The sequence below is a fragment of the Gopherus evgoodei genome, chromosome 1, assembly GCF_007399415.2.
Source record: "Gopherus evgoodei ecotype Sinaloan lineage chromosome 1, rGopEvg1_v1.p, whole genome shotgun sequence".
Lineage (NCBI taxonomy): Eukaryota > Metazoa > Chordata > Testudines > Testudinidae > Gopherus > Gopherus evgoodei.
Window position 1 is genome coordinate 33,613,585 of NC_044322.1, and position 22,238 is coordinate 33,635,822.

The window sequence follows — 22,238 nt, forward strand, 5'->3', positions numbered from 1 at the left end:
AGAATCAGGAAAACCGAAGCAGTGAGTACATACAATTATATGCATCTTCTATTGCTTTTTCAAAAAAAGTCATTTTCATACTGGTAAAGGCTGCCAAATTGAAGAGTCTGAAGCCCCCTAGGCTTTGCTTTCATTTGATCTCATCCCACAAGATTGATTTCACACCAATATATATATCCCTCCTGAAACCCTATTCTCTTTCTGAGTTACACAAATGCCCCTTTATGCTGTGGGCATTTATGCTGTGGGAATGGCCCCCTGAATACTCCCTATACAGAGGGCCCACTGTAGTTTGCATAGAGATGGTGAGAGAGCTCTACACTGGTCCTGCTCCCAGTCCCCAGTGCAGGGGTTATGACAAGAGCGAAGAAGGAGAGGGAATAGCTGGACTGTGCTGTGCCACAGCTAGTATCTGCTTCCCAGCACTCACAGGGGGCCACTAATTTTCAGTTATGGTCACCTTGCTGCTCTGCTAGGGAGGAGCTCTTTGGAAACATCTGCAAGGCTACCTCACTGTCCCCCTTCAAACCCCACCTTAAAACTCTCCTGCTGTGATACAAAAACCTCACCAACTGTTAGGTAGCTGGTGTGTGAAAACAACTACTCATCATACTGACCAATATTGTCTCATTACTACCTTATGCTTTCTTCCCCCTCCCCCAGTCTGCTGTTGCATCTATCTGTTGTCTTGTGTTATTTATTATTTGTATTATTATAGCACCGAGGATCCCCAGTCAGGACCCCACATTGTTAGGCTCTGTACAAACACAGAACAAAAAAGACAGTCCTTGCCCCAAAGAGCTTACAATCTAAGTTTGTCTTATAAGTCCATACGCTCTTCAGAGCAGGGTCCACCTTTTTGTTATGTGTTTGAAAAGGACCTTCTATCGTGGGCCCCTAATCCATGACTGGTGACCCCAAGCACTACCTCAATATAAATAACAACAACAACAACATTGCATCACAAAGAGGGGTTTGACAGTGAGGTGTTGCCAATGTGTCTACAAACTACTTGAATCTATTATCCAGGCCCCATGAAGAAGGGGCATAATGAGCGAGAGCCGGTGCTATAGCCCAGAGACTGTAACAACCATGCAGCTTTCGTGCAAAGCCTGACCAAATGAAATTTCATCTAAGGATGGGAATTTGGCCCTTACTTTCGACTTAGTCTTTATTCTTTCTGACATTTAACTGATAACTTTGCGTTACATGACCAATAAAATCGTGCTCCTACTGGGACATGTGGAAAGCAGTAGGCTGGAGAATCACCTAATTTAAATGGAGCTGTACACAAAGTTTCACAAGCGAGGCATGAAACAATTCATTTTCTTTTTCTAACTACCATTAAGCAGTAGAATGAACACTGGTTGTGTATAGCTCACCGTGGTTGCTGCTGAGTCTGCTGCTTTAAACTGTGCTTCCTTGATTTTTTGAAGGAGAAGAGTGAAGTGAAAGGAGCTCTGAAACCCAGAATGGAAGGTGAGGCATTCTTTTGTGCTTGTGGATTTTGGGGTGATGACATTTTGAACTCTTTAGGATCTAAAAAAAATTAAAATGTTGCAGTTATTTGATTCATTTCCAGTTGTTGTTAAATCTCATTTTTTTAAACCATACAAAAATAAGCTACAGCTTTGCATGCCTGAATAAAGGCAGGCAGTAAGCTGTAATTAAAGATGACCTGCAAAGAAGCAAAAGGGGATTTGTTTCCTTTTGTGAATCTTTATCGACACAGCAAGTTTGTAAGTTGTTTTCCCTGGACAAATATATTTTTTTCCGTTTCTGTTTGTTAGAAATTTCAGACTATCACTGATTTCTTTTAACCAAGCAAAGTGACATTTGCTTTTGGTGTCTAACTGGAGAATGGGGGAAAAAAAGATAACAGCTCCACATTTTCAAAAGGGAGCAATGATTTTGGGTGCATCCATACTTGGGTGCCCAACATGAGATAAGTAAATTAGCCTGACTGTCAGACACAGCTGAACACCTGCCCTGTGAAAGTCAGGCCCCTGTTAAGGTGTCTCCAGTTGGGCATCTGAAATTATTAGTCATTTTTTAAAATGTTGACCAAAGATCCATAATGGGTTGACTTCTCAAATGTGTATAAACACCAGAGAGACAGAACAGAATCATTACATGAGTAATTTATATTAGATACTAGAATATTATAAAAAACTTGTTATACCCAAGTTTATGATGGATTCGCCAGACCCTTCTTGGTGGTTGAATGCTACAGTTAATGTTTAAATTGTTTTATTTTATGTATATTCTCTCAGCTTATTTTTTTTGCAGAATCATAAAAGGGCATCATAGTTTGTTTACTTTGGAAGAATATGGCCTTGTTTTCATAGGGAACATGAACCCTGTCCTCTTGGCAAAAGCAGTTGAAAGTGGGTGTGAACAACAGCTTGGTTCACAGAGTAAGCAGAGAAACTGCAGTTTCTGCTGCTAAGAGGTGTCCCAGTGGGACCAGCAAAGCAAAGCAAAGCATTCAGATAACAGGGTATTATTGAAAAATTGAAGATTTCCCCACCTCCCCCTGCCATTTTAGATCACCAGATGTGAGAATGAAAACAGCAGCACAGAAACGTGTGCGTTGGAGCATGTCGAGGGGAAATGCATTCTAGAAATGGATACACAACTGAACAGAAATAGCTGATACAAACTGTGAGAGGCAAGGGCAATATTCTGGGGCTGGTCTCTCAATTCAATGAAAGGTGCATGTCATAGGCAGTGTTCCCTCCAATTTTTTTACATCCATGTGCAGAATGAATTTTGTTATGTGCACCAACATGGAGGTGATGAGTGACAGGGCTGGGGCAGAGGGTTGGGATGTGGGGGGGATGAGGGCTCTGGCTGGGGTGCAGGCACTGGGGTGGGGATGAGGGGTTCGAGATGTGGGAGAGGTCTCAGGATTGAGACAGAGGGTTGGTTTCAGGGGGTGAGAGCTTCAGCTAGGGGTGAAGGCTCTGGGATGGGGCCGGGAATGAAAGGTTTGGGTGTGAGATGGGGCTCAGGGCTGGGACAGAGGGTGGTGTGGGGGAGGTGCGGGCTCTGGGGTGGGGCCAAGGATGAGGGGTTTAGGGTACAGGCTGCCCTGTGGCTGCGGTGGGGAAAGGGAGGTCTCCTCACAACCTTCTCTCCCCCCAACCCCGAGCTGCTGCAGCAAGAGGTGCCTCTCCCTGGCAGCTCCAGCGGGCCTGGGCCAGGGGAGGGGCACCTCTCCCTGATGCGGCAGGTACTTACTGGGGGAGAGGCATCTCTTCCCACCACAGCCCTGAGACCCCAGAGCCCAGCCACGCAGCTTAAAGAGAATTTAGGGTTTCATTTTTGGCTGTAACGTATCATTTGTACCTCACTGACAGGCAGACTACATGTTAGAAAAGCTTTACTCCTTTTGGAACCTAACGTTTTGGTGATAGTAAGCATGACGTCAAAAGAGTCATGTGAACCTCACTGTGGCCTTTAGGTGACATTTTTGGTATACAGCCCTTCTATGAAAATGTAGTTCTGCTTCCTATGATGCTGCCTCCAGCTATTGAGAGGCAGAGGATGGTGATGTATGTCTGTTGCAAAAGGTGGTTGATGAAAAAATTATAACAGATAGAAATGTGAACGGAGAAAAGACCTATTCATAAGAGCCCCATGGAGGGAGGATGGGGGAGACACTACACCAGAGGTTCTCAACCTTTTTCTTTCTGACTACCCTGCTATAAAAACTCCACGGCCCACCTGTGCCACAATAACTGATTTTCTGCACATAAAAGCCAAGGCCGGTGTTGGGGATAGCAAGCAGGGCAATTGCCTGGGGCCTCACACCACAGGGGCCCCGGTGAAGCTACTTTGCTCAGGCTTCACTCGTATATGATGGGCTTCGGCGTTCTATCCTGAGCCCCAGCAAGTCTAACACTGGCCCTCCTTGGCAGTCCCCCTGAACCTGCCTGCAGCCCTACAGCAGACTCCGGACTCCAGGTTGAAATCCATTGCACTACAGAATGGGAAATTTGACAGGGACATTGACCATGTTGGGATCTGATGGGCAACAGCATGCACGGAAGACGACTGCCCAGAGTTCTATCACAGTCACAACCAGGCAGCAGACAGGGTCAATCTCCCACCTTGATAATCTGACACTTGCACACATTTTAGCCCTGTGTAATCAGTCAAGCTTCTATTCAAATACATTCAAACCTCTTTCATCCAAATCTTGATTATCCATATTTGTCCCCTGACATCTACTCTGCTTCTCTGAAGCCTCATTTATCTAAAGTTATTTCCATTTCCCTCATCTCCTTTAAAAAAAAACTAGGCTTGACTGTAATCATTATATTTACCTTTGATTTTTATTTCTGCAGTCTATATAAAACTAACACTCATTCTTTCATCAGATAATGCCCACTGTATCTATTTGCTTATAATCTTTCCAACTATTACAACTCTAGGGTAAGAAATACCAAGAGCTTCATAATCTGTTGCACAATTGTACTTTTAACACAGTTACTTTAAAGGAACACATTTCCCTTTTAAAATCTTATTTTGCAAAGCTCTGATGTGAGAAGGGGTCAACACAATTTCAGAAATTTCTCTTTCATTGAGCTGTGAGCATGGGGGAGGAATACCTCAGTGGTCTGAGCATTGACTTGCTAAACCCAGGGTTGTGAGTTCAATCCTCAAGGGGGCCATTTAGGGATCTGGGGCAAAAATCTGTCTGGGGATTGGTCTTGGGGTAAAAATTGGGGATTGGTCCTGCTTTGAGCAGGGGGTTGGACTAGATAACATCCTGAGGTTCCTTCCAACCCTGATAGTCTAGTCTATGGTTTTGGTAAGCATCACTTAAGAAAGAGATTTGAAAAAAAATTCACTATGACTCACCGTTTCTTGATGTCTTTCTTAGCCAATGTGCTAGTGGTCGTTTTAACATTCTGTTGACATCAATTTCATTCTGAAATTTTTTTCTCTGTATTTCTTCAAACCATTCTCCTGTCACTCCCTGTAGTCCAGTTACATCTTGCTTTTTCTTCTGAAGTTTGCTAAAAAGAAAACAAAATGCCAGTCAACTTTTTCAACTGATTTAGAAATTTACTTTCTATTGCTGTTCACCACTGGCAACTCTCCTTTCCCTCATAGAAACCCTTATGCTTGATTTCTACAAATCAAATTACTTAAAAAAATGTGTAAAAGCAAAATCAAATAAGGATTAGGACATGATCCATCAAAGTCAACGGAAAGATTCCCTTTGACCTTCAGTGAGAGCTGAAAGCCCAGTTCAGCAAGGTATTTAAGCACAAGCCTAACTGTGACTTCAGGAAACTACCCAAATGCTTAAGTTAGCCTTCTGCTTTGCCATAATGCATAAACATATACATCTTACAACTCATTAAAGCTTAAATTGAAGGTCTGTCACATCAGTAACCTAAATAATATATATTGTAATTAAACCGTTTTTGAGATTTTTCATCCTCATATTTCAGGGGGAAGGAGGGAGAGAGGAGAGACAGTAAAATTGTTCTTGTCCTAATAGTAAACTATTTGCAGCAAAGACTGTATTTTGTAAAGCACTCAGCAGTGTGCGGTCCCTATCTGGAGCTTTCAGTGTGTACTACAATCACAATACTAAATGCAGATTGTATAGTTTTGCACTGTCAGTTAAACAAGATTATTACTCTTAACTTTCATTACTACCTCGTGGCTTGCCCGTATTTAACATTGCATATAACCAACCTACAACTTATAGATTTCTCCAAAGCAGATTTAGGCATGGATTAAACTATACAAATGTGGCTTGGATAAGGTACCAAACAAAGAGAAGCTGAACAACAATTGTTATTTTTATTCAAAATAACTGGTCTTATGAATAGAGTATTTACTGGGACCTAAAAGAATAGTTTGCAGATGCAGAAAAAAACCCTGAATGATGCATGTTGCAGGGTGGACTGGGCCCTTACAAAAGGGAACTGATCCAGCCCACCTGTACAATGTTAACAGCTCTGATGGGGCATAACGGAGGACAGGTGTCATCTATGAGAGCAGCAGGAAGATACAGAGAAGAGTTGTAGTGAGCAGGAGGATGCTGTGGGAGACTGACAGGGAGAAGGGTTTGGGTCTGGAAACCAAAGCCAAAGAGCTGAAAAAGGCTGAGGGCTGGAAGAGTAGAGGGGTCTCTACTGGATAACGGGGACGCGGTGGATGTGGTATACCTAGACTTTAGTAAGGCATTTGATACAGTCTCGCATGATATTCTTATCGATAAACTAGGCAAATAGTTAGATGGGGCTACTATAAGGTGGATGCATAACTGGCTTGATAACCGTACTCAGAGAGTGTTATTAATGGTTCCCAATCCTACTGGAAAGGTATAACAAGTGGGGTTCCACAGGGGTCTGTTTTGGAACCGGCTCTGTTCAATATCTTCATCAACGACTTAGATATTGGCATAGAAAGTACGCTTATTAAGTTTGCAGATGATACCAAACTGGGAGGGACTGCAACTGCTTTGGACGATAGGGTCATAATTCAAAATGATCTGGACAAATTGGAGAAATGGTCTGAGGTAAATAGAATGAAGTTTAATAAAGACAAATGCAAAGTGCTCCACTTAGGAAGGAACAATCAGTTTCACACATACAGAATGGGAAGAAATATCAGAGGGGTAGCTGTGTTAGTCTGACATGCATCTGACGAAGTGGGTATTCACCTACGAAAGCTCATAGAATGACAGAATATCAGGGTTGGAAGGGACCTCAGGAGGTCATTTAGTCCAACCCCTGCTCAAAGCAGGACCAATCTCCAGACAGATTTTTGCCCCAGATCCCTACATGGCCCTCTCAAGGATTGAACTCACAACCGTGGGTTTAGCAGGCCAATGCTCAAACAACTGAGCTATGCTTCCCTGCTAGACTAACAAATGTATTGGAGAAGGTGCCACAAAACTCTTTGCTGCTTTTACAGAATGGGAAGAGACTGTCGAGGAAGGAGTATGGCAGAAAGGGATCTAGGGCTTATAGTGGCCCACAAGCTAAATATGAGTCAACAGCATGATGCTGTTACAAAAAAAACAAACATGATTCTGGGATGCATTAACAGGTGTGTTTTGAGCAAGACATGAGAAGTCATTCTTCTGCTCTACTCTGCGCTGGTTAGGCCTCAACTGGAGTATTGTGTCCAGTTCTGGGCACTGCATTTCAAGAAAGATGTGGAGAAATGGGAGAGGGTCCAAGGAAGAGCAATAAGAATGATTAAAGGTCTAGAGAACATGACCTATGAAGGAAGGCTGAAGGAATTGGGTTTGTTTAGTTTGGAAAAGAGAAGACAGAGAGGACATGATAGCAGTTTTCAGGTATCTAAAAGGGTATTATAAGGAGGAGGGAGAAAACTTGTTCATCTTAGCCTCTAAGGTTAGACCAAGAAGCAATGGGCTTAAACTGCAGCAAGGGAGGTTTAGGTTGAACACTAGGAAAAAGTTCCTAACTGTCAGGGTGGTTAAACATTGGAATAAACTGCCTAGGGAGGTTGTGGAATCTCCATCTCTGGAGATATTTAAGAGTAGGTTAGATAAATGTCTATCAGGGATGGTCTAAACAATATTTGGTCCTGCCATGAGGGCAGGGGACTGGACTCGATGACCTCTCAAAGTCACTTCCAGTCCTAGAATCTATGAAGGCTGACCTCTCAAAGATGGAGCATAGACAGCATTGGGAGGGTGTTGGGCCCTTTCCTGGAGATGAAAGGATTCCAGGTAGGAAGACTGGGGAGTATGTGCTGGGAAGAGCAGGGAAGGACTCCAGCTAGAAGGGGCTGAAAAAGCTGCTGGGACTGGAGAAGAGCCCTGAGACTAGGAGAGTAGATTAGGTGGTATATTGATGGACTATATTTTGGGACTTTTGAGGATGGTGTGAATTGTTTATGTTAATACATCCAGATCCCAAGGAGGAGTATTGCTGGTCATGAGAAAGCCTCCAGCACAGTTCTTAAATGCTCCTGAAGAGGGTAAACAAAGGCAGGGTGCTGCACAGCCAATCCTGGCTATGCTGGGGTGCTTGGCATGTGGCCAACCATGTTACTGCTTGCCTGGATTGCAAAACTACTGTAATGTAATTTGAAAGCAAGAAGTGCCACACCCATGTGGTATTTCAGATGGAGAGAAAACCTTTCTGTGCAGCCCTGTGACTGAATGCCAGTATTTAACAATGGCTCTCAAAAAATCTTCCCTGTGGTAAATCCCACGGTAAATCAGGGGTGCCTGTGCTCTGAGAGGAGGCTTACAGGCTGAGGAATCTATTCACTTATTGATTTACATATGATCACTTTCTGTCTCTTTTGGAGACACCACTGCGGGCAAACAAGCTTACATTAAATCATGGGTTCTCAAACTGGGCCTCGAACCTCTCAGGGGTTCGCAAGGTTATTACATGGGTGGTCATGAGCTGTCAACCTCCACCCCAAACCCCACTTTGCCTCCAGCATTTATAATGGTGTTAAATATATAAAAAGTGTTTTTAATTTATAAGGGGGCATTGAACTCAGAAGCTTGCTATGTGAAAGGGGTTACAGTAAAAAAAAGTTTGAGAGCCACTGCATTAAATGCACTTGCTGGGAACACTCACACTTCTTACAGAAAACAGTACTGAGTAGTGCATTGTTCAGCTGATGTCATTTGAAGGAAGGTAGAATAGGGGTAGACCTTTCTAAGTAGATTTCCTTTGGGGAGGGTTAAAAAAAACAAAACCCAAAAACTGGATATTTGGTACTATCTGATGCAAAGGCAAAAACTCTACTCTTCAGGAAATCTGGATGATTAAGAAGTATTGAGAGAGACGGTAAATTCCATTAGAAGCAGGAAAAATCACCCCTGCTCCCATGTCAAACTGCTGGAATTTGAACAAGATGTTCCCACCAGCCACCTCCATTACAGCCTTAACACAAGGGATTTAATATATCTAAGAGAGTAAAAATACAGACACAGAACTATAAATGCAGCATTTGAGGAGAGTCTGCAGTCACAAGGAGCACAAACTGCCTCAGAAACAAGCACAGACCTGCTATGTTGGAGTTCTGAAAGATCAGAACATCTATAAGGCATCCCCATTGTCTCTTTGAAAAAAATAAGTATAAATTATTAGTCTGATTTGTGTAAGATGTAATGATATGACAGATCAGAAGTTACATATATATCTCAAACCAGTTTAATTTTTTGACTTATTTTTAAAGAGGAAAACAGTTCAAGAAAGGCAGATGAAAATCATATTCAATTTATTGCCATCTAGTGGTAAAAAGCAAAAAGTGTTCTGAAAGCTTGATGAAAAACACCTGAATTCCCTACAACAAGCTTCCAAAATCAAAAAAATTTTTTTGGAGGGACAATTCTTCATGGACTCTGTGGGCTCCCAGGCAGTGGAAGGTGATTTGTTCACTCTTACAAACCTTAGATTATGTATATACCTCAAAACTTTTGGAAGTTTTGGGCAGTTTTTTTAAATCTACTTTTAAAATTTGCTAGGTCAAGAAAGTGTAAAAACAAAACAAAACAAAAAATCCAGCCAGCCTTATTATATGTTGGATGAATAGATGTGGGTATTTCATTCCAACTATACAACACTGCAAATATTTTTTTTAAATTCATGCACTGTACCATTAACACTAAAGCAGTGTAAAGTTTTTACTGGTATTTGTTTTGGATGATCTGCATCTATTACTTGTGGGGGATTTGACCCTTATGAATAATATAATTCTTCCAAACTCATGCAAAAAACTCCCCAGCCTTTATTTCATATTATATATATAAATAGATAATATTTTATACATATTATCTTTTATTATATACCATATAAATATTGATCCACTCTCTTTGGAGGAGCTCCCATCAACACTATCTTACCCCCACTATACACTTGCCCAATCATGTCTACATGGTCCCCCTAATCAGTGCTGAACAACAATATTAAACTACAAGGAAAGCAGTTCTCGAGAATATAAAGTAATTAACAATCTTGTATTGTAATCTGACTCCAAATATAGACCATGAAACATGTCTTTGAGTCACTGCTATTAATATTTGGATTGCAACACTGCTGAATAAATCAGAAAACAAATTAAATATTGAGACAGTGCTCTGTAACACCATCTAAACCCTAACTGGCCTCTTCCATCTCCTCCACTCCAGTTCTTTCATGGCACCTATTTGAGCATCTTGGGAGGAGACAACAGTGTGACTGGCAGAACTACCTCCAAAAACTTGGAGGATAAAAGATTATTTCTAGGGCCCTACCAAATTCACGATCCATTTTGCTTTATTTCACAGTCATGAGATTTTAAAAATAACAAATTTCATGATTGCAGATATTTAAATCTGAAATTTCACGATGTTGTAACTGTAGGGGTCCTGACCCAAAAGGTAGTAGTAGGGGGGTGGGTAGCAAGATTATTGTAGAGGGGCCATAATATTGCCATCCTTACTTCTGTGCTGCTGCTGACAGTGCTGCCTTCAGAGCTGAGTGGCCGAAGAGCAGCAGCTGCTAGCCGGGAGCCAGGAGCCCAGGTCTGAAGGCAGCGCCACCAGCAGCAGCAGCGCAGAACTAAGGATGGCATGGTATGGTATTTCTACCCTTTCTTCTGTGCTGCTGCCCTCAGAGCTGGGCCCTTGGCCAGCAGTCGCCACTCTCCAGCCAACTATACAACACCCACTTCCACTCTTACTTCTGCGCTGCTGCTGGCGGTGCTGCCTTCAGAGCTGGGCATCTGGCCAGCAGCTGCCACTTTCCAGCCACACAGCTCTGAAGGCAGCACAGAAATAAGGGCGGCAATATTACAACACCCACCTCCACAGTAACCTTGCAGCCCCTTTCCCCCCCGTGACCTCTCTTTGTGTCAGGACCCCCAGTTTGAATAACACTGGTCTCCCCTGTGAAATCCATATAGTACAGGGTGAAGTATGCAGAAGACCAGATTTCATGGTCTGTGATGCGTTTTTCATGGCCGTGAATTTGGTAGGACCCTAATTATTTCCAAGGACTTCACCCAGAAGGCTGACTGTGTTGGCTGTTCAACAAACTATAGCAGATACAATCCTGAATGACCCCTCTTTTCTAACTTTTTCCCATCTTTATCTCAAACAATATCAACTATATATTGCTCAATCCGTGAACAATTTCATCACTTTTTTTTTTTACATACGCACCTCTTCCATATTTGCATAAACATGTCCTAATTCTTCTTATGTAGGCCTGGAGATGGGGAGGAAGTTACCTGAGTGTTTTTGTTTGTGCTTTGATACGGAGCCTACTATCATTAACATAATTGCAGAGAAAGCAACAGTCTCAACATGGCACTTCCTGTTGTGACACCTGGGAGCTTCTACTGCTAGAGAAAGAGGAAAAATATCTTTTCTACCATCCTCATACTGTAGAAGGGGGAGGGAAGGAACTAGTAAGGTAGCAGAGACTGGGTTGCTGAGCTAGAGCCTCTGAAAAATGCCCTATAACAACCTGTTTACTTGTGAATGAGGACCCAATTCTGCTTCTACTTAAGTCAAACGTAAAACTCCCATTGATTTCAGTAGGAGCAAGATCAGGCCCTAAATGATCCTTGAATACAAGATGGCAAACTATACATCTTGCAGTATCCAGAGAAAGAGGAAGACTTCATGGGGGAAGGAGGGGCAGACCAGAAAGAACTGATCAGTTCAAGGTAACCAGTGGCTGAGAAGGCAAAGCTGAAGTGGCTACATGAAAAAGAAAACAAAAAACTGTGCCCACAGCATTAGATACCAACTACTGCAGTGCAAATAATTTGCAGCAGTCATTCAAGGAATTTATTATTTTATTCTGCTGATACTTGAAGTGGGTTGTTTCGTCAGTGAGGGATATACAAACACATTGGAAAAATAGCACTAGAAAACCATTTTTTTGTCTTAATTGGGACCCAAGATTTCTCTTACCAGGGAAAGATGCTTTTCTTTGTAATTTCAACATACTACCTTTCTCCTACTTTATTCTGTATGCTCCTTTGGTGAACTCTCTATCCTTGGCTTATGTATCTAGTTAATTGTGGCTCAGTTACTGCAATCACACATCCCTCAGAATGCATAAGCCAGCGGTTCCACTAATTTATTTATCTATGTATATTGTAACGATACAAAAGATATTTAAAAAGGTACACGGGCAAGTTGTCATCTTTAAAAAAAAAATTCCTCTATGTGTTACTAACAATAGCTTATATATTACAGCTGAGAGAATTTAAGATCTTACTTATGTACTATTTATCCTCTTGTTTTCTTCTTGTATTTCTTTCCCCTTAGATAATGAAAATTTCACTTTTCTGTTGGAGGTACACCGCAGGAGTATTAAGAGCCAGAAATGAAACTGAGTACATCTGGGATGCACACACTATGGGGATTTCTGTAAAAGGCTGTAATCCTGCAAAGGTTTATTTATCTAACATCTTCAGGTCTGTCAAATTAAAATGTGCATATTATGTCTCTGCAAAATTAGCGTCTAAATCTGAAAAATGTTCATACTGAACTTTTTTTAGAAGAACAAAATAGATTTTGTCAATAGTGGATTGGCAAAACAATACAAGGGTTGGGTGCAGACTAGTAGAAAGTTTCCTTTTAACCTGTCACCTTTCATTTTCTCTCAATATTTCTTTGTTTTTCTTCTCGGAATTTCTTCACCTGGTGGCGCTATTATTTACTGCTTTTACAGCACTCAATCAAACGAACAGTATAGGGTGTAAGGGATAAAGGTCACAACAAGAAGATTGCACAATACACCTCTACCTCGATATAACGCTGTCCTGAAGAGCAAAAAAAATCTTACTGCCTTATAGGTGAAACCACATTATATTGAACTTGATTTGATCCACCAGAGTGTGTAGCCCCGCCTCCCCAGAGCGCTGCTTTACCCCGTTATATCCGAATTCGTGTTATACTGGGTCACGTTATATCAGGGTAGAGGTGTATATTCATTCAATCTTTTGCCCTCTGAGGGCCGGATCCAAAGCCCAGAGAAGTAAATGGAAAGACTATTCCCACTGATGCAAGGAAACTCCTGAAAAGTAAAGGTACAAAGGATTTTTGGGAGTGAAACCCCTGACTCCGTGGATCAGCCTCTCAACTCTAGTCCTCTGGCCCTCCTCTCTCAGGCTGCATAACACTTTAAGGAGCTGGACTGTCAAAGGGCAGAGACCCACTCTTGCACATAACACCCACATGCACTCTGGAATGCAGTTACTGCTATTTGAAGCGGGAACATCTTAAGGCAAGTCTACATTACAAAATTAAGTTGAGCTAAGTTATGTTGACATACAGCCATTGCAGTAATTACATCGCTTCTGCGTGTCCACACTATGCGCCTTGTGCCAATGGTGTGCATCTTCACAAGGAGCGCGTGCACTGATTTAACTGTCACGGCGGGGCATTGCGGGACAGCTTCTGAAAGACAGCAACAGGTAATTTAAGCAACGCAGTATCTATGCCAGAGGCGGGCAAACTATGGCCAGCGGGCCACGTCTGGCCCGTGGGACCGTCCTGCCCGGCCCCTGAGCTCCTGGCCGGGCAGCTAGCCCCCAGTCCCTCCTCTGCTTCCCCCTCCCCTGCAGCTACACCGCCACATGAGCAGCGCTCTGGGAGAGGGGGCTATGCACTCATGCAGGGCAGCATGGCAGTGTGTTTGGCTCCAACCAGGAGGAGCAGTTCCAGATATGCTGCTCTGAGTGGCATGGTAAGGGGGTTGACTATGGGGCAGGAGGTCCTGGGGGGCAGTCAGGGCACAGGAAGCAGGGGGCAGAGGTTTGGGGGACAGGGGATGGGGAACAGTGGAGATTGGATGGGGTCGGGGCAGTCGGGACAGGGAGCAAGGGGGGTTGGATAGGAGATGGGGTCCATGGGGGGCTGTTAGGGGCAGGAGTCCCGGGAGGGGGCGTTCAGGGGACAAGGAGCGGGGTGTGTGTGGATGGGTGGGGGGGGTTCTGAGGGCGGGAAGTGGGAGGGGCAGATAGGGGACGGGGACCAGGCAGTTTGGGAGGCACAGCCTTCCCTACCCAGCCCTCCATACAGTTTCGCACCCCAATGTGGCCCTTGGGCCAAAAAGTTTGCCCACCCCTGGTCTATACTTATACTGTGCCAACCTAAGTATGTCAACCTAAGTGCTACATCTCTTGCGGAGGTGAAGTTATTAAATTGGTGAGTAGGCATGGTACATCAGTGGGAGCTAAATTTTAGTGTAGATGCTTAGAGTTAGGTTGACGTAAGCTACCTTAACTCGACCTAACTCCGTAGCGTAGACCCAGGGCTTGGCTGTGGCTATTTGATTGCTGCCTGTAGGAGAGAGAATGCCACAAATAAGGGGTTCCCCTCCCACCTCACCCCCATCCTAGCACTGAAACTGCAAGAGCTCTGTTCACATTAAGCATCTGCAGAAAGTCTTATGGATGGGTTGGGGAATATTTTAAGTGGAAGCAGCACTCCTTTATCTTCTCTGCCCCTTCCAGGAGTTCCACCGCCTCTAAGTCCTCTCTCTGTCCTGTGCTCAGCCCCCTTGTAAAAAAAAGCCACAAAATCCATCCAATATATTTTCCTTAATGAGCTATGACAATAAAAACTGCTACTGTACATCACACAGCTTCAAAGCCCTTAGAGCAAAGGAATAATCAGATGTACCACATGCCAGACAGATGCCAGAACATCTGGGAGACAGAACAATGTGTATGCTAGCTCTAATCACAAGTTTATACATTTAATTCAACACTGACTGTATTCTGGTAAAGCCTAACCCAGTACGAATGTAGAGGTTAAATTTTAATCAGCCCACAAAGGAACTGATTCCAGAAAATGAAGCTATCATATCACTGATGTAAATTAAATATTACCACTGGACTCCCTGGGTTTTAACCACAGGAGCATCCTTGCACCTTATACTTTATAGTTGTCCTTGGTGCTGTAATCTTAAAATGAGCCCCCTCTAGTCACCGTCAATAGGCTACCTGCATTTCCCCCCACCCACTCCAAAGCAGCAACTGAGCATATTAAACTATATCCATGAGTTTCCTTACTGCAGGAATTTTATTCTAGATATTATTTTGCCTTTATTTAAGCCCAAAACTCCATCTCCATTAACTGATGTCTGTTCTCCTGAGCAGGAGCACAGGCAGACAGACTGCTTTGAAGTGGAAACCACTGGAACTTCATAACAAGCTGCCAGTGGGCAGCTACAGGAGCAAGAAGATTCATCCCCATGGAGAGTAAACAAATTACCTCTGTATGACAGCTCCGGAAGCAGGAGTTCAGAGGAAGCTAAGAAATCAGGAGTTCAGATTGTCTTTAAGTCAAATAATGCAAGTCCTTAAAGCACAGAACACTACAGACTGAGACAATGATAGCTAAATGTATTCATGATCCAGCTCAAGCTATAGTGATCTTTCACAACCCCTCCAGCACATTAAACCACTTCATTACCAGAAGCTGAGAGAACAGTCAGAGAGGAACTTTGTGTCACTGAATCTTGACATCTGAATCTCACTATTACCTTGTACGAGACAAGGTGGGTGAGGTAATCTCTTTCATTGGACCAACTTGTTGGCAAGAGAGAAGCTTTTAAGCCACACAGAGCTCTTCAGGTTTTATCTTGTGTGGTCAGTGATAGCTTATTGTGAAGATGTTATTTTGTGCCATTATGATATCAGGGAACAAGTAGACAAGGCAGAAATTGGAGTATCTTTTTACTGGATCTATGAATAGGTTAGAAAATGTAAGTTCTTGAGTGACAGGTCATTAAGGGCATTATAATGCCACAGCTGTCCGCTGCTCTCTAGAAAGTGGGCCTGATTCTCAATTGTCCTGAACTTGGTTCAGTCATTTACCTTTATGCAGAGTGCATTATGGGTGTACAACGCTACTATTGTGATTTGGTAATGTTTCAGAACCAATTTGTGCTGTTTGTGCACAGGTATAAATTACTATAGGAGCTGCAGGACAGGGGAAAAAAAAATCAGTCTGTGCAGAATGGCTGATGTACTGCACTTGTTATCACACTGCCTATGACCAAGATGTTCACAAGCTACCTAGCAATATAGTAATAAAACAACTACGGGTTCATGATGCAGTTGAGAGGAAGAATGTTTATAATCTTTTAAAGTATGTGTGTAAATTCCAAATGGTATGTAAGGGAATGTAATTACTGACATAACCTGACTGATTAGAAGTGATTCTCTTAAATAATGTCCCTTGTAGTGGTTTTGATTTGTATGTAACCAAGACATGTCTCTTCTTCCAGTCTAATGAGTTTTAGTGGATCATGAGAAAAGACTTTTCATAAACAAATATCATCTCAGTAGATAATGATGACACGCTTAGGGAAATCATAGCAAGTCCCTGCTCTTCCATGTAGGTCACTTATATAACACTTGGTGTATGCAGTAATATATACACTTGGTGCTTTAAATGTCATACAGCTGAAAACAATTATAAGCCAAATCTGGGAGAAAAAAAAAAAGTAATCAGAAAAATCGAAATGACAACGGTTTAAGAACACTCTACTACACCGTTTTTCAAAGTCTGGGTCGCAATAGAGTACTGGGTCGCGGCATGTCAGGCACTGGGTCACTCTGATCAGCACCACCGACTAGGACATTAGAAGTACTGTCGGCAGTGCTGCCCAGCTAAGGCAGGCTAGTGCCTACCTGTTCAGACACCGCGCTGCACACCAGAAGCAGCCAGCAGTGGGTTCGGCTTCTAGGCAGGAGGGTCATGGGGCTCCGCGTGCTGCCCCTGCCCTGAGCACCGGCTCCACACTCCCATTGGCCTGCAGGCAAGAGTTGCGCAAAGCCCCTTGTGCACCTCCACCTAGGAGCCAGACATGCTGCTGGCTGCTTCCAGGGTGCAGCACAGTCCATGGTGCCAGGACAGGTGGGAAGTCTACCTCTGCACCCCAGCTCTGCTACTGACCGGGAGCTTCCAGACGTAAGCCTGCAAACCAACCCCGCACCCCAATCTCCTGCCCCAGCCCTGAAACTCCCCAAACCTGGAACTCCTTCCTGCACCCCAAACCCCTCATCACCGGCCCCACCCCAGAATCTGCACCCCTAGCCCCGAGCCCTGACCCCCTCCCACACCCTGACCCCCTCATTCCTAGCCCCACCCTGCAGCCCTCACCCCCATACCCCAACCCTCTGCCCCAGTCCTGAGCTCCTCCCACACCCCAAACCCCTCATCCCCAGCTCTACTGGGTCACAGACATCAACAATTTTCTTCAACTGGGCCCTCAGAAAAAAAGTTTGAAAGCCACTGCTCTACTAGATCTCCAAAAAGCCACAATAAAGGAAAAAGGCCATACTGGTTAAAAAAAAAACCTGGTTTAGAGGGTCAGCGAAGGCAGCTATAATATATATAAAAAAAACAAATGGAAGAAAGGGGAAGTTGACAGTGATTAATATAAATCAGAAGCTAGGAATTGCAGAAAATTTCTTAGGGAAGCAAAAGGACACAAGGAGAAAGCTTTAGCCACAGAGTTAAGGACAATACAGAATATAAGTATATTAGGAACAAAAAGAATCCAAATCATACGGGAAATGGTAGAATCATCAATAATAATGGAGAAAAGATAGAAGTGTTCAATAAATATTTCTGGTATGTATTTGGGGAAATAGATAAAGTCTCATTATACAACACTCTTTCCTTTCCTCTATCATCTCAGGAAGATATCAAACAGCAGCTACCAAGGTCAGATATTTTAAAGTCAGCAGCTCCAGATAACTTGCATGCCAGAGTTTTAAGAGAGCTGCCTGGGGAACTCACTGGACTGTTTATGTTGATATTTAATACATCTTACAACGCTGGGGAAATTCGAGAAGACTGGAAAAAAAGCTAATGTTGTGCCAATATTTAGAAAGGATAAACTGGTAATTATAGGTCTGTTAGTCTAATATCGATCCTGGGCAAGAAAACATTTGCAAATGATACAAAAAATGGGGGAATAGTAAATAAAAAAAGAGGACAGGTCACTGATACAGAGCAATTGAGATTGTTTGATAAAATGGGTGAAAGCAAACAATATCTGTTTTAATATGCTAAATGTATACATCTAGGAACAAAAATATAGACTAATTTACAGGATGAGGGACTCTATCCTGGGAAGCAGTAACTGAAAAAGATTTGGGGGTCATAGTGGCTAATGTGCTGAATAGGAGCTACCAGTGTGACATGTATCAGAGGGGTAACCGTGTTAGTCTGGATCTGTAAAAGCAGCAAAGAATCCTGTGGCACCTTATAGACTAACAGACGTTTTGGAGCATGAGCTTTCGTGGGTGAATACCCACTTCGTCAGATGTGCATCTGACACAGGATTCTTTGCTGCTTTTACAGATCCAGACTAACACGGCTACCCCTCTGATACTTGACACCATGCAAGGCACTGCATTTAGCCGTATGGAGTGGAAATCCAGTGTGACACGGTGGTCAAAAAGGTTAATCCTATCCGTGGATGCATAAACAGGGGTATCTTGAGCAGGAGTACAAAGGGTTTTTTCCCCTCTCTGTATCTGGCACTGGTACAATGGCTGCTGGACTACGGTGTCCAGTTCTGGTGCCCACAATTCAAGAAGGATGCTGCTAACTTGGAGAGGGTTTAGGAGAGCCAGGAGAATGCCTTAAGGATTTGACACAGTGCCTTACTAAAGGATTAGAAAAAATGATTGCACTCCTTGAGTCTGTTAAGCTAAATAAAAAGAAAGTTAAGGGGTGACTTGATTACAGTCTATAAGTGAAGGGACAGAATCCATGTGCTGTTTATGTAACAACCTAATATAGACTATGTCAGCTCTTTTTACAGGCCCAAAGTCCAGAGTTTGGTCAAGACGTCAGAGGCCTAGTAAACAGCGAACAATATTAGCTAAGAGAAGCAGAGCAAATAAAAGATAACAGCTTTTTACTAAAATAAGCTTAGTCAGCAAAATGCCAGATAGGGAGCAATAATTGGAACTTTTATCTGAATTTGCAAACAGGCCAAAGGAATGAAAGGAGCCTTGTCAAGGTATTATTCCCAGTTTGAACTTTAGCATCCAGAAAGTGGGGACCTGCATGTACCCTTCTAAGCTTAATTTCTAGCTTAGATCTGATAACGCTGCCACCAACCAAAAATATAGTGTTTTGGTACACTTCCTGTCCCCCAAAACCTTCCCTGGGGGACCCAAGACCCAAACCCCTTGGATCTTGAAACAAGGGAAAATAAACCATTCCTCCTCCTTTCCCCCTCCCAGACTTTCCCTGAGAGATCACTGTGATCCAAACTCCTTGAATCTTAAAACAGAGAGGAATTAACCTTTCCCCTCCCTTCTTTCCCTCCACCACTCCCTGGTGAGTTCAGACCCAACCTCCTTGGGTCTTACACAAGAAAAAAAATCAATCAGATTCTTAAAAAGAAAAGCTTTTAATTAAAGAAAGAAAAAATAAAGATTATCTCTGTAAAACCAGGATGGAAAATGTTTACAGGGTCTAAGCTTATACATAAACTAGAGGAACTCCCTCCCCCCTAGCCTAAGATACAAGTTAGAGCAAACAGCGGTAAAATACCCTTCCAGCAAAATACACATTTGCAAATTAAGAAAACAAACATAAACCTAATTCACCTTTTCTAGCCAGTACTTACTATTCTGAACATGAGAGACTGTTAGAAAGAATGGAGACAGATTTGGTTGCATGTCTGGTCCCTCTTAGGTCCAAGAGAGAGCAACGAACAAAACAAACAGCACAAACAAAGACTTCCCTCCACCAAGATTTGAAAATACCTTGGTCCCTCGATTGGTCCTTTGGTCAGGTGTCAGCCAGGTTCACTGAGCTTGTTAACCCTTTACAGGTAAAAGAGACATTAACCCTTAACTATCTGTTTATAACAGGCCTATTGAGCCTGGGTCCGTTCTTTTGGTAGAAGATGTTCTCCCCATGCATCAACCTTGAGTTTATGGAAAAGGTTCAAGCATCTCAGTATGAGACGTGACAACCTCCCTGCTGCTTCCCACAGTTACCAATACCTGCCTTAGAAACACAAATGAGCAGCTGAAAGACAATCTTTATTGCCATGTAGTTTTCATTTGTCTTTTTGTTTTAACCGCTAGGTCTGTATCTGTTGGGCAATCAGAAGGGCTACTTCATTCCTATGGACCCCACATCAGAATTCAACATATATATTTTAAACTAATATACATTTATACATTGTTTGAAGTACTAATTGTTTGTTATTTGTTAACCTAAAACCATGGGTGGAGACATTATATAATCTTTGACCATTGGCTACTGTGCTTATCTTGTCTTGCTGCTAGACCTATCCAGGGGTTTGGGACCACCTACCCGGTCACTTTTCTCCACGCATGGAAAACCCATATAATCTACAGTATCAATTGACTGACAGTGCCTCTGAGCGTAATAAGCAAGGTGACACTGCACCAGCGCTGTGTGTTATAAACCCACCTGCTTGATTTTACATGGTGTCTGTTTTTTTTTTCCTTCAGTAAATATCTACATGGGGAACAAATATTTGATAACAAGGGTTCTTTAATCTAGCAGACTAAGCAGAGAAAGGCATGACCCAAGCCAATGGCTGGAAATTGAAGCTAGACAAATTCAGACTGGAAATAAGAAGTGAAATTGTAACAGTAAGCATAATTAACTATTGAAAGAGCTTGCCCAGGGTAGTGGTGGATTCTCAACCACTGGCAATTTTTAAAATCAAGATTGTATTGTTTTCAAAATGATTTGCTCTAGGAATTATTTTGGGGAAGTTCTATGGCCTGTATTAAACAGGATGAAGACTAGATCACATTTATTCCCGTCTGGCCTAGGAATCTATGAACTTACAGTGCAGCCATGAATGTTATCATGAACTATTCTATGAAGGTGCAAGACACAGTTATTTCTCATGTAGCCATATTGCTTTTTTTGTACAAAGATGTCACATTGAAAAATAAAAGGGAAAAATAAGGAAAGAGTAGCAGAGTATGTATGAATTCTGAAGTTACATGAATTTGGAAATGAGCTCCAATTAAAATCTAAGATGCCAGTTGTCATAAACAGATAGCTAAGGGTTAATGTCTCTTTCACCTGAAGCACCTGACCAGAGGACCAATCAGGAAACCGGATTTTTTCAACTCTGGGTGGAGGGAAGTTTGTGTCTGGGTCTTTGTTTTCTGTCTGCCTGCTTTCTCTGAGCTTTGGAGAAGTAGTTTCTGCTTTCTAATCTTCTGTTTCTAAGTGTAAGGACAAAGAGATCAGATAGTAAGTTATATGGTTTCTTTTCTTTGGTATTTGCATAAATATAAGTGCTGGAGTGCTTTAATTTGTATTCTTTTTGAATAAGGCTGTTTATTCATATTTCTTTTAAGCAATTAACCCTGTATTTTGTCACCTTAATACAGAGAGACCATTTGTATGTATTTTTTTCTTTCTTTTTTATATAAAGCTTTCTTTTAAGACCTGTTGGAGTTTTCTTTTCTGGGAAATTTCAGGGAAATTGAGTCTGTACTCACCAGGGAATTGGTGGGAGGAAGAAATCAGGGGGAGATCTGTGTGTGTTGGATTTGCTAGCCTGATTTTGCCTTCCCTCTGGGTGAAGAGGAAAGTGCTTTTGTTTCCAGGACTGGGAAGGAGAGGGGGAGTCACTCTGTTTGGATTCACAGAGCTTGTGTCTGTGTATCTCTCCAGGAGCACCTGGAGGGGGGAAGGGGAAAAGGATTATTTCCCTTTGTTGTGAGACTCAAGGAATTTGGGTCTTGGGGTCCCCAGGGAAGGTTTTTCAGGGGGACCAGAGTGCCCCAAAACACTCTAATTTTTTGGGTGGTGGCAGCAAGTACCAGGTCCAAGCTGGTAGCTAAGCTTGGAGGTTTTCATGCTAACCCCCATAGTTTGGACGCTAAGGTCCAAATCTGGGACTAAGGTTTGACACCAGTCTTGCAAAAAAAAAAAACTGTGTGGAAGGAGTTCTGGACACATGCAGAGCTCCAAAGTTTGGGGAATCTACATAGGATCAGAGGTCTGTTGGCAGAGTTCTCATTGAAGGAGTAGGGTTTAAGGGCCAGATTCTTCTCTCAAATTATGCACTTACATTCCTAGGTGATCGAACAGAGTTGTGCACACAAATTTGGAGCTAGAATTTGGCCCACAGCATTGTTTACAGTGTGTGTGAGTGAGAGAGAGACACACACACACACACACACAATGACAGTTTATATGTAGCTATAACGCTGTGACGTCATTCTTAGCT

At 42.7% G+C, this 22,238-nt stretch overlaps 1 protein-coding gene across 1 annotated transcript in view; it reads right to left on the reverse strand.

Moving 5' to 3' along the window:
* Window positions 1-22,238, reverse strand: part of EXPH5 (exophilin 5) — a 55,710-nt gene that overhangs the window by 24,984 nt on the left and 8,488 nt on the right. The window contains exons 2-3 of the mRNA XM_030564501.1: window positions 4,870-5,027; window positions 1,383-1,539 (exon numbers count right to left, since the gene is read on the reverse strand). Coding sequence (XP_030420361.1) covers window positions 1,383-1,539; window positions 4,870-5,027 — 315 coding nt within the window. The remainder of the gene's footprint in view (window positions 1-1,382; window positions 1,540-4,869; window positions 5,028-22,238) is intronic.